This window comes from Lepidochelys kempii, chromosome 4, assembly GCF_965140285.1.
Source record: "Lepidochelys kempii isolate rLepKem1 chromosome 4, rLepKem1.hap1, whole genome shotgun sequence".
Classification (NCBI taxonomy): Eukaryota; Metazoa; Chordata; order Testudines; family Cheloniidae; genus Lepidochelys; species Lepidochelys kempii.
The window spans coordinates 43,955,695-43,969,145 of record NC_136383.1 but is presented as its reverse complement, the minus strand read 5'-3'; the positions used below and the strand labels follow the sequence as shown (position 1 = coordinate 43,969,145).

Genomic DNA, 13,451 nt, shown 5'->3' with positions numbered 1-13,451 from the left:
CAAGTAAACCACCTCAACAGGAAAAAGTGGTACAAAGGAGCATGGATCTGTCAGCTCTGGTACCGGTTCTGACATGCAAACTGAAAGACATACATCCACTGCCACTCCCTTTGATGTAGAGATTACACTTTGGGCTAATATCGTCATGGCCGCAGACAGATCAGGCTTCCACTGTGGCTAGGGAAGCACCAGTTCCAACAGCTCTACCAATTGACCTACGCCATACCCTGGGGCAGTCTGAGAACTACATCTCCCCAGATGACATTTTTACTCTTCTCTATCCTCCTTCCCCTTCCTCTCGTCTGTCTTTATTCAAAGACATAGTTACTCTGGAGGACATGGAGTTGCTCTCGTCTCCCACCTGCAAGCCTCAGTACCCTACCGGTTCGCCAGTAGTTCGGGTTCCAGTTTTTTCATTCAGTGAGTCAGTCTCTCCAAAAGAGCTTCTACCCTCCCATAGAGAAAGAGGCCCAGACAGAAGCCCTAAGAGATCAGAGTTCCATTCTCTGACCAGATATAACTTTCCAAGAGACTGGTGATACCCTCTCAAGAGGTCCTCCTCATACAGGCAGTATTGGATCCCTTAGGATCCTTATACTAGGCACCCAGAATCAGACCATGAACCTTACTTACCATGTCCTTGCCAAGATCAGCCAGCCCCTTTGGAGTATATGGAAGATAAAGCTAAACCAGATCCAGTGGTTCTGGGAGTGATTTCATCCTCTTTCCCAAATGAGGCTGTTTCCCCATCTTTACTAGCGCAGCCTGATGGCTACAGGCAACATCAGGGTACCTACAAAGGATTGTATTTGAGTTTCAGATACAGCTTGAACTCCTAAGATCTTCACCTCACACTCGAGTGCCTACGTATGTTAATTTAAATAAAAATGACAAGTGAATTGATCAGTTCAGCAGACAAACATATCAGACTGTCTCCATTTATCCTGATCTGATTCTTCAGCTTGTGGTGTTTTCATCCCCAGGGACACGTGGCATGTTTTTTTAGATTTAAAGTCCATAGACACGTAGAGACTGTAGGTAGACAAGTAGAGACTGTTTGAATAGTGCTCTTTAGTTATTGTGTATTAGTGCATGCAGTCAATCCTAATAACACAGACATAAAACAAAATATACTAGGCAGTGTTTTCAATGTGGATAAAGTGCATTCATTTTTCACATCACAAAAAGAATTAGTTTGTATGCATGTACACTAATGTGAGAAAGTTAAAATGTCATTTTTATAGCTATATTCATTTTCCAAAATGCAAGATGTACTCAAGTATACGCACATGCTAATGTGATTCCTTATCAGGAAGATGATAAACAAATTTCAAATGTAAGTTTAAAAAAAGGAAAGATTTTTGCTCTTACAGGTATTGTGAAATGTAAAACATTTTCATTTAAGAGGTTGTTAAAAAGGAAATATTAAAAGTTCACAAGCTTGGTTTTTTAAACCTCGGATTAATCGATAGACTTGTCACATATAATTATTTTTAACAGATTACATGTCCTAAAATGAACCATAATGCTCCTGATGTTCTCTTTGTAGTAGATAACTGGTGAATTTTTTGAAGCATAACTTTTATTTGTAAATCTCATTCAACCTTTTCAGCTGTCAGAAACAGAATGCTCTTAGTCTGAGTTGGAGCTGAGCCCAGGTCTCCAACTGGAACAGGGAAAATAACCTCTGAAGTTTGTGTCCTACAATAACTGTACATTGCTGCTAACACACATACTGTTTGTTTCTCTTTCTAGAGAAGAAAGCAAACTTGTCTTGTAAATGCCATTAGTTTGTGTAAAGTACAGGAAAGCCATCTCTGACCCGCATTAACACTGACAATGTTTGGCAGCATAACTCTGTTCCAAAGCTATTTCTGTTTAACAGGAGCTAAGTTAACTTTTTCCTGCTGTACTTAGCAGGAATTGTATCTGAGATAGCAGCTGGGAATAGAGAAGGCTTTGGAGACTGGCCAATAAGCAGTCGAAGGGCGAGTGAGGATCAGAGCATGTCATGGATGAGGAAGGAAGACAGCAGAAGGGGAAGGGTTAAATGGCCAAATATTGTACATTAAGGAGGAAAAGCAATGTATCTGTGGGAGGAGAATTGTTGATAAGCGGGAGGGAGAGGATGATGGATAGAAAAAGATTTGTGCCTGGTTTTGATGAGAAGAGATATAAATAGGCTAATGAGAGGATGGAACAAGACACACTAAAAATGTACTTAATCATTAGTATTGACTGTGTTTCAGGGTTTTAGCGATGTAGTGAACGACCAATAGTATCATAGACAATAGAAACTGAAAAGATATTTAACTATATTTTAGCCCTGATTCTCCACTGTCCTGCACCTGAGTAGTTATTTACACCCTACAGAGTGGGTTAGATTTTTCTCCCTTATCTTTATTATAATAGTCTTAGTGGGTAAAATATTTTAAATAGCAGTGCGATTGTTTTTTTTTCCTCTTAGATGACATTGTCTCTTTACACATCTAGGATGTGTGTTTTGAAAATAGCTTACTGTGACTTTAAACTTTAGTGAAATTTGAATTTTTCAAAAGCATCCTGCTTAAAGGGTGGGCAAAGTTTTAATAGAACATGTTCACCACCTAACGTTAATCATTATCTTCCCTGAGTGTGGCTGATCATCTTGGGTCTTCTACTGTTTAAACCACTGTTGACTTGAATTGAAGCAAGATTGTGCCCCTTATTTAATACATATTCATGGTATGAAACATCTCCGCATAGCCAGATTTACAACACTGAATTTTAAATTTCACTTTAGATGACCAGTTACTGTGAACAGATACTTTTAGAGAGCTGCTAAAGTTTAGGAAATGAAGCAACTTCCACAATCTGTTTAGAAGACTTGCAGTGATTCCTGAGAGATTAAAATTGTTGCTGATGCTACACAACTACAAGATTTAGTGTTGCCAAAAACTTTTTTTCAGGCTGAATGCTGATCCAAATAGTTTGATTTTTAGAATAGCTATCCAGGGGAGAGCTTTATGAACTCTTTTAAAGCCACCATATACGCTATTTAGCAAAGATTTCAATTTTTTTCTTAGAGGAAGAAAATCTTGTTTCACTTCTTCAGAAAGAAGCCATCAAAACCCAGAGCTCTTATGTGAAGTGTAATGAACAATACATCTCATTTTCCAAGTTTGTATGCATTAACTTATTTGAACAGCTGACTGTGTGTAATTAGTTAACTCTTGCTGATATTTTCTATCTATTCTAAATATTTGAGTAGTGGAGAAAACTTTTTTCATAGTGTTTTACAGAAAGATAATTTTAAACAATTGCATTTGTGTGAGTAAACAAATGTAATCTGGCGTTTGCTCTCTGTAAATGCACATTGTATTGTCTGAGGATTAGCCATTCAGTCAGCTAAAGCAACATGTGAACTGAAAGAGACAGGAAAAAAAACATCCAAGAGCAAAGAAACTACTCAAACTGTTCTTCTCAATCCAGCATCATGGGTCATCCTGGCTGATGTTGGACTTTATTAAACACACCTTTCCGTTAAAAATAAATAAATAAAGCATTCTAGGAAGAGTGAAATCATCTGTGGAAATAGCCACTTTCCCTTTCAAAGTTATGTGTAGGACAAAAATGCTAAAACATTGCTGTAATGGGTCAGAACCTTCAGTTGTTGATTTAGCTTCATCAAACTGCTGACATGGGATATAACAACCTGTTTATCATGTCTGTTGTGGTCTTTGAACCTTCAAAATGTGACTCATATTTTTCATGAAATGTTCCTATTTATATGTGAGAAATTGTCCTCATGGTGTCATCTGTTGACGTCCTACAAAGAGTTAATGTCCTATTTACTAGTGTAATAGCTATTTCATCAGACAGTACTGCCTTAATGAGCAGAAAATAAAAAAACCTCAATTCTTTCCATATTAAAATCTATACGCAAGCCATGTGGAGTACCTCAGTCGCTGTAGCAGATATTCTGCACTAAGTCTGGCAGCAAGTGGTGTCACCTTTAGAGGTGACATCATAGTTAGTGCTTATAAATATCTATAATTTTAGCCCTCCTCAGAAAATGAAGCTAAAAGAATCAGTTTGTCCACCATGATGTAGATATGGTAAAAGTGGAAACCAATTCTTTGCCTCCCTCCCCTGCCCAAAAAATGTTTGACTTTGGTATAGTGTAATTCTTCATTAAATCTATATTCTACGTGATTGATGCTCTGATACTACATTGACAAGAGCCTTAAAAATACCCATAAATAAAATAAATTGTACCTATTTTTGTATATGCTATTTTAAATATTTTAGACACTCTGTGTGCCCCCATACCAAGGCATGTAGTGTGGAATGCAATTGATATGAAAATTAGTTATACTATTTATAGACTCATAGACCCATAGACTTTAAGATCTGAAGGGACCATCAAGATCATCTAGTCTGACCTCCTGCACATGGCAGGCCACCTTGTCCTGTAATACACCATAACCTCTGGCTGAGTTTCTGAAGTCCTCAAATCATGATTTAAAGACTTCAAGTTGCAGAGAATTTGCCATTTACACTAGTTTAAACCTGGAAGTGATCTGTGCCCCACACTGCAAAGGAAGGCAAAAAAAACCCCCAGGATCTCTGCCAGTCTGACATGGGGGGAAATTCCTTCCCATCCCTAAATATGGTGATCAGTTAGACCCTGAGCATGTGGCAAAGACCCACTAGACAGACACCTGGGAAAGAATTCTCTGTAGTAACTCCGAGCCCTCCCCATCTAGTGTCCCGTAACGGGCTATTGGAGATATTTGCTGCTAGCAGTCACAGATTGGCTACATCGGGGGTTGGCAACCTTCGGCATGTGGCCCATCAAGGTAGACTGCTGGCGGGTCGCAAGACCTTTTGTTTATGTTGACCGTCCGCAAGCATGGCCCCCGCAGCTCCCAGTGACCACAGTTTGCCATTCCCGGCCAATGGGATCTGCGGGAAGCCACAGGCTGCAGGGAGGTGCTAGCTGCCATTTCCTGCAGCTCCCATTGGCCGGGAACAGCAAATCATTGCCACTGGGAGCTGTGGGGGGCTATGCCAGCATACGGTCAACATAAACAAAATGTCTTGCAGTCTGCCAGTGGATTACCCTGATGGGCTGCATGCCAAAGGTCGCCAACCCCTGGGCTACGTGCTGTTGTAGGCAGTCTCATCATTACCATCCCCTCCATAAACTTATCAAGTTCAGTCTTGAAGCCAGTTAGGATTTTTGCCCTCCACTTCTCCCCTCGGAAGGCTGCTCCAGAACTTCACCTCTCTGATGATTAGAAACCTTCATCTAATTTCAAGCCTAAACTTGTTGATGGCCAGTTTATATATATCTGTTCTTGTGTTGACATAGGTGCTTAGCTTAAATAACTCCTCTCCCTCCCTGGTATTTATCCCTCTGATGTATTTATAGAGCGCAATCATATCTCCCCGAGCCTTCTTTTGGTTAGGCTAAATAAGCCAAGTTTTTTGAGTCTTCTCTCATAAGGTAGGTTTTCTGTTCCTCTGATCGTCCTAGTAGCCCTTCTCTGCACCTGTTCCAGTTTGAAGTTACCATACACACTGTAACCAGAGTGATCAGGTAAGGTGAGCTATTACCAGTGGGGGGGGGGGACCCTTTTGTAGTGATGATCAAGGTGGGCCATTTACAGCAGTTGACAAGAACGTGTGAGGAACACTGGGAGGGGGGAGGGATGTTTATCCCCCCTCCCCTGTTCCTCACACGTTCTTGTCAACTGCTGTAAATGGCCCACCTTGATCATCACTACAAAAGATTTTCTCCCCCTCCCCCTCCGCTTTCCTGCTGGTAATAGCTCACCGTACCTGATCACTCTGGTTACAGTGTGTATGGTAACACATTGTTTCATGTTCTCTATGTATATAAATCTCACCACTGTATTTTCCAGTGCATGCGTCCAATGAAGTGAGCTGTAGCTCACAAAAGCTTATGCTCAAATCAATTTGTTAGTCTCTAAGGTGCCACAAGTACTCCTTTTTCTTTTTGCGGATACAGACTAACACAGCTACTATTATGAAAATTTACATACTGGCAATATCTCCCAACTTTGTGTCATCCGCAAATTTTATTAGCACACACTCACTTTTTGTGCCAAGCTCACTAATAAAAATGTTAAAGAAGATTGGCCCCAAGACTGATCCCTGAGGGATTCCACTGCTAGCCAGACAGTTCACCTTTCAGTATGACCCATTTTAGACTCCCCTCTAACCAATTCCTTATCCACCTTTCAGTTTTCATATTAATCCCCATGTTTTCCAATTTAACTAATTTCCCATGTGGAACTGTATCAAATGTTTTACTGAAATCCAGGTAGATTAGATCTACTGGATTTCCTTTGTATAAAAAGTCAGTTTATCTCCTCAAAGGAGGAGATCAGGATGGACTGGCACAATCTACCTTTTGTAAAACCATGTTGTATTTTATCCCAGTTATCGTTTACCTCCATGTCCTTAACTATTTTCTCTTTCAGAATTTGTTCCAAGACCTTGAATAGAATTGTGGTCATACTAACAGGCCTGTAGTTTCCTGGATCACTTTTTTCCCTTTCTTAAAAATAGGCGCTACATTAGCAGTTCTCCAGTCATGGGATACAACCCCCAAGGTTACAGATTCATTAAAAATCCTTGCTATTGGGCTTGCAATTTCATGTGTCAGTTCCTTTAATATTCTTGGATAGAGATTATTAGGGCCCCCCGATTTTAGTCCTATTAAGCTGTTTGAGTTTGACTTCTACCTTAGATTTGATAACTTCTACTTCCATATCCTTGTTCCAATTAGCCACCCTGCCACTACCCCTAAGATTTTCATTACCCTTATTAAAAACTGAGACACAGTATTTTGGGTGTTGGGCTATGCCGAGTTTGCTATCCTCATGTTTAGCTGTCCCACTTCTCCTTTCTTTGTTTTCTTTTTATTTATATAGCTATGAAACCTTTTATTATTGATTTTAATTTCCTTTGCAAGGTCCCACGCTTGCTTGGCTTTTGGCAGTTCTCACTTTATCCCTACACTTTCTGACCTCCAAGATACAGCTTTTCTCACTGATCCTTCCCATCTTCCATCTTAAGGATTTCTCTTAATCACCTGTTTGAAATGCTTGCTCAACCAGCTTGATCTGTAACACTTCCCTACATTTTTTCCCCCTTGCTTGGGATGCAGGCTTCAGAAACTTTGACTTAAAGTAGCTCCAGACCTCCTCCACATTCAGATCCGTGAGTTCTTCAATCCAGTCCACTTCCCTAACTAATTCCCTTATTTTTTTAAGTTTTCCCTTTTTAAATCAGGGATCTAGTTGCAGATATATTTTTGTTTATCCTTCTGTTTAGTTTAAACTAGGGTTGTCGATTTAATCGCAGTTAACTCGCGTGATTAACTTGAAAAAATTAATTGTGATTAAAAAAATTAATCGTGATTAATCGCAGTTTTTAATCGCACTGTTAAACAATAGCATACCGATTGAAATTTATTAAATATTTTGGATGTTTTTCTACATTTTTATATATATTGTATTCTGTGTTGTAATTGAAATCAAAGTGTATATTTTTTCATTACAAATATTTGCACTATAAAATTGATAAACAAAAGAAATAGTATTTTTCAGTTCACCTCATACAAGTACTGTCGTGCAATCTCTTTGTCACATAGCTGCACTCAAAAACAAAACAGTGTAAAACTTCAGAGCCTCCATTCAGTCCTACTTCTTGTTCAGCCAATCACTAAGACAAACAAGTTTGTTTACGTTTGCAAGAGATAATGCTGCCCTCTTCTTATTTACAATGTCACCAGAAAGTGAGAACAGGCATCTGCATGGCACTTTTGTAGCCCGAATTGCAAGGTATTTACATGCCAGATATACTAAACATTCGTATGCCCCTTCATGCTTCCGCCACCATTCCAGAGGACATGCTTCCATGCTGATGACACTCATTAAGAAAATAATGTGTTAATTAAATTTGTGACTGAACTCCTTAGGGGAGAATTGTATATCCCCTGCTCTGTTTTTACCTGCATTCTGCCATATATTTCTTGTTCTGGCAGTCTTACATGATGACCCAGAACATGTAGTTCATTTTAAGAACACTTTCACTGCAGATTTCACAAAATGCAAAGAAGGCACCAATATGAGATTTCTAAAGATAGCTACAGCACTTAACCCAAGGTTTAAGAATCTGAAGTATGTTCCAAAATCTGAGAGGGACAAGGTGTGGAGCATGCTTTCAGACGTCTTAAAAGAGCAACACTCCAATGCAGAAACTACGGAACCCAAACCACCAAAAAAGAAAATCAACCTCCTGCTGGTGGCATCTGACTCAGATAATGAAAATGAACATGCGTCGGTCCGCACTGCTTTGGATTGGTATCCAGCAGAACCCGTCATCAGCATGGATGCATGTCCCCTGGAATGGTGGTTGAAGCATGAAAGGACATATAAATCTTTAGTACATCTAGCAAGTAAATATCTGGTGACGCCATGAGAATGCCTGTTCTCACTTTCAGGTGACATTGTGAACAAAAAGCAGGCAGCATTATCTCTTTCAAATGTAAACAAACTTTTTTGTCTGAGCAATTGCCTGAACAAGAAGTAGGACTGAGTGGACTTGCAGGCTCTAAAATTTTACATTGGTTTTTTTTTTTTTTGAATGCAGGTTTCTTTTTTTTACATAATTCTACATTTGTAAGTTCTACTTTCATGATAAATTTGCACTATAGTACTTGTATTAGGTGAACTGAAAAATACTATTTCTTTTGGGTTTTTTTACCTTGCAAATACTTGTAATGAAAAATAAATATAAAGCGAGCCCTGTACACTTTGTATTTTGTGCTGTAATTGAAATCAATATATTTGAAAATGTAGAAAACATCCAAAAAATATTCAAATAAATTATATTCTGTTATCGTTTAACAGTGTAATTAATCATGATTACTTTTTTAATCGCTTGACAGCCCTAGTTTAAATTGAATTAGCTCATGATCACTCGAACCAAGGTTTTCCTCTACAACAAGTTATTCTTTGAGGTCCTCACTACTCACCAAAAGCAAATCTAAGATGGCATCATCTCTTGTTGGTTCAGCAGCTATTTGGTGAAAAAATCCATCAGCTATCTCATCCAGAAGATCTGGGCCCTATCATTATTAGTAGCATTTGTCCTCAGATCTGTATCTGGGAAATTAAAGCCTCCCATAATCACATATTTCCCAGTAGTATTTATTTCATTAAAAAAATTAAAGAGCGCTCTCTCTCTCTCTCCATATCCAAATTTGATTCTGGGGGGGTCTGTAGTATACACAAGCACTGTCCCAGGGAAAGCTCTGGTAGCTTTCTTCGCCAGTGTGATTTGACCCAAACAGAGTCTGTCTTATCCATTCCATCACTTCTAATTTCTTTACAGTCTACTTCATCATTCATAACAATGCTACTCCACCACCTTTACCTTTATTTCTGTCTTTGCTGAATAGCACATTCCCTTGTATACGTGTACTACAGTCATGACTATTTTTCCACCATGTTTCTGTTATCTCTATAATATCTGGTTTCACTTCCTGCACTAGTAGTTCTAGTTTCTGTGCCAGGCTGGGAAGACACTTAAATGGAGGCTCAAGTGATCTTCAGTGGGATTCCACCTGAGCCTCCATTTCTTTAAGCATCTTCCCCAGCCTGGCATAGTCTCCTTTGATGCATTCTAGCAAGAATCTAGCTGTATCATTTGTTTCCATGTGAAAGACAATCAGTGGATTCTTTTCTTCTCCCATTAGGATCCTCTTCAGCCTCAGGTCCAGATCCTGTATCTTAGGTCCTGGCAGACAGCACACCCTTTTGTTCTACAGATCAGCTCTGGTGATGGACTTGTCTGTTCGTCGTAATTGGGAGTCACCAGTCACAGAGACCTGGTCTCTGGCCTACCTCCTATTCTTTCTGACTGCAAGTCCTCTTGTCTTTTGTTCTCCCTTGCAATCTTCTGCAAGTCATACTGTATCCTCATGGGGTTCCAAACTCTGGGTATCTCCATTGATTATTCCCCTCTTCTTATAGGTGTAGCCACTCTTCCCTTCTTTCTAGCCCTCCCCACTTCAGTTACTACCTGCTGTGCCCTTTCTTCATTTTCCAGCTCAGCAAACCTATTCCTGAGCTCTACTTTTTCACTACCCAGTCTTTTTTCTCTGCTTGGTTCTCATAGTCAGATGCTTCCACTGGCCACTCTCCTCACCCAGCAGCCTCCCCTCAGAGTTCTTCAGTCCAGCTTGCATCTGCAGAGTCTTGACTTTTCCTTTCAGCATCCTCTCGCCTTCCCTCTATCGTCGGCTTGAATCCTCTTTGAAACTCAACCATAATTTTCACCTGCATCTCCACACCTCAGATGTTCTCTTCCATCAGCTCTATTTGACGGCACTTCATACATACAAAGCTCTTTTCAGATACCCACTCCAGGATAATCCACAGCTTCCACATGTGGTCATATTCATTGTTTCTTCCATTCCTCGGGTCACTACCAGTGCTGCCTCTGTATCTGTCCTAGGAAAAATACAAAACACAAACAAGCACCAAAACAAAACCAGAACACCACAGAATCCCTCCCTAAAACTCCCACTCAAACTCCTCTGTTTGCTGCTTTTGTGCTGCTGGCTGGCTGTTTGGCTGTCTTTATAGGCCCCCAAATCAGGCAAACCTCATCACCTAATCAGCACTCTGCTTCTCTCACAACACACTGCCCCCCTACCAGCCTGTGTAAACTGAAAGCAAAACAAAAAAAACACAAAAACTTACTCACTGTCCCTAAGGAACAGCAGCTTGCCTTCTCCCTTCTCCAGCAGAACTTCCCACTCAGATTCCCCTATTTATTCAGTAGTCATTCTTGAAAATAAGGTCCTCATCCATATTAGAATCTAACAGATTCCAAATACGTATTTAAAAAATAGAGGCAAAATGTCTTGCTTTGCCATGAATTAAGAAATATTACTGTTGATTCATCTAAAAGTAAAATAACGTAGTGGTGAATGCCTCAAAAAGAAGGCTTATAATGGAAAATCAACAACACCCTTAAGTATACCTACATTGCAGAACTCCTCTGTGATGAAACTCGTTCTAGCTAACCTTTAGCATAGTAACCCAGGGCCTAGTCAAAAGGTCACTGAAGTTAATGGGAAGACTGACTTCAGGGAGCTTTGGATTGGGGTCCAAGTTTGGTTGATCGGCACTCAGCTCTCAACATATTTTAAGGGCTACATGCCACCTGGTACAAAGTTACACAAACTTTAACCTTCTTTAAATAGCTTTTAAAAATTTCAACTTAATCTCAGCTTCTGATAGATCAGCAGCATTGTGATCCTCCATGCAGATGGCTGCAGATCCATTTTGGTTTTTGTAAACTGAACAGAAAACTCTACGTTTAGCAGTATATCCTAGCAGATATTCACTTTGTTTTGGGGATAGTCTGAGCTATATCTTGGCACTTTGAGAAATTAGTGTTTGACATTTGAGGCTCAGTTATATATACGAGAATAAAAAGATCATGTTAATGGTGGCATCGAATAGAATTTTCTTATAAAAAGTTAAATGATTTCTTTTTAATGTGCTATATAATGTTAGGTAAGTTTGTTTCTCATTAATTTGCAACCTCCTTTACAAAACCATACTGTTCTATGGCCTTCTGTACCCCAGTTCACCAGAGCTCACTGTTACTCAGTGTTTTTCTTCACTGAATCACTGACCCATTTGCTGATGGTTGAGTTTCTTGTACCATTCCTTTGCCTTGAATCCTGGCACTGTTCATTGCAGAATTTTCTCTGTGTGATTTCAGTCTCTCCTTTCCAGGTATTTGAAATATTTCAGCTTCTCCTCTTATTTCCCAGCAGCAGCTATTTAATTTTCCATTCCTTCAGTGTCACTTGTTTATCCTCTTTTCAGTCCACAGTGTTCTCAGTATATAGAGGGAAATCCAAAAATTTTTTTAAAATAAACAGTAAATGAGACCTTTTAGCATTACTGCTGGCTACTTCATTTCCTAACTTAAAAAGTAAGCTGTATGGACAAAAAATAGGTTTTGGAATTTGAAAGTGAAAAACCAAGTGAGACTATTTAAAATAATACTAGATACCTTCTCAGGTTGGTTATTTCAGTGAAAGAAATTATATAAATACATGATGATATTTGGCAAGTATATTTTTATACCTCAATGAAAAAATGATCCAGGATTTTTCAGTTACTCAGGACTCTGTTCAATCTGAGCTCATGATCATCCCTGTCTTTCAAAGCTCAACTTGGGTTTGTGGCAAAGCACTCATAAATTAGAGGATAGCATTGTGAATATATATAGAATGTATTCCATAAGAACACAGTATGGTCTCATTTATGTTATGAAGTAAATTAGCAAGCAGACATCATCTAAAGATACTGTACACTTCTTAAAAGAAGATTATTGATATTGGGTTTCACCTTGGCCCAGAATGAGAGCAAGGAGCTAGGACTGTTTCAATATACTAATGTCAAAAGTCAGTCTTGGAGGCAACTAAGAAGGTCAGTGCTTCTTACAACAAAGGTTATGCTTCCAAACAAAAACATTATGCTTGGCAGTATAATAACTTATGACCATTTTTGGTCTTTTTACTACTGTAAAAAGACAAAATAGTTCTGCAAAATGCACTGTGGTGTAATTCTGACTTTTGAGCGCTTCAGTTTATACATGTATTTTGATAATTATAATTGAAGGTACAATAAAGCAAAATTAAAATGCAGTGAACTTAGCAAATGCTTATTACATATTGCAATATTTATAAACTAATTATGAAAGAGAATGAAAAAGTTAAGTCATGAAAAGAAATAGAATGACCATTTTCAAGTAATACAAGTTGTGAGTCTCACTCTGGAGACATGCTTCCAGTGTGTCAGTTAGTGGGAACTCTCAAAGCTATAACATTTTGAGGTCTATTACTCTCCACATCAACAGTCATGAGGTGAAAAAATATACAATATTTACATTTATTAAAACATTTGTAAGCTCTTCAGAGCAAGGAATTTCATTGTCTACCAATGTGATATATGCCATCATGTGCCAGAAGTGCCCCTCTGTCATGTACATTGGCCAAACCGGACAGTCTCTACACAAAAGAATAAATGGTCATAAATCTGACATCAGGAATTATAACATTCAAAAACCAGTAGGAGAACGCTTCAGTCTCTCTGGTCACTCAATAACAGACCTAAAAGTGGCAATTTTTCAACAAAAAAACTTCAAAAACAGACTCCAACGTGCAGGTTTTTTGCCTCCCCAAGCAAAAATTTGCCGCCTCAAGCTCCGAGAGCGCAACTGCCCAAGCGAAAAAAAAAGGGGGGGGGAGTGGCCGGAATGCTGCCCTTGGAATTGTGCCACCCCAAGCACGTGCCTAGAGCCAGTCCAGCCAATTTGAAACTGCAGAACTGGAATTAATTTGCAAA

General features: G+C 39.1%; 1 protein-coding gene across 4 annotated transcripts in view; it reads left to right on the top strand.

Annotated features, from left to right (window-relative positions):
- Positions 1–13,451, top strand: part of SCLT1 (sodium channel and clathrin linker 1) — a 137,167-nt gene that overhangs the window by 85,293 nt on the left and 38,423 nt on the right. Inside the window, exon 21 of one of the 4 annotated variants that reach the window (XM_073341117.2) lies at positions 3,066–3,759. The exons of the other annotated variants lie outside the window; for them this stretch is intronic. Within the exon in view, the coding sequence (XP_073197218.1) occupies positions 3,066–3,135 (70 nt within the window). The 3' untranslated portion in view covers positions 3,136–3,759. Of the gene's footprint in view, positions 1–3,065; positions 3,760–13,451 lie in introns of those variants that run through there. 4 annotated transcript variants of the gene reach the window in all.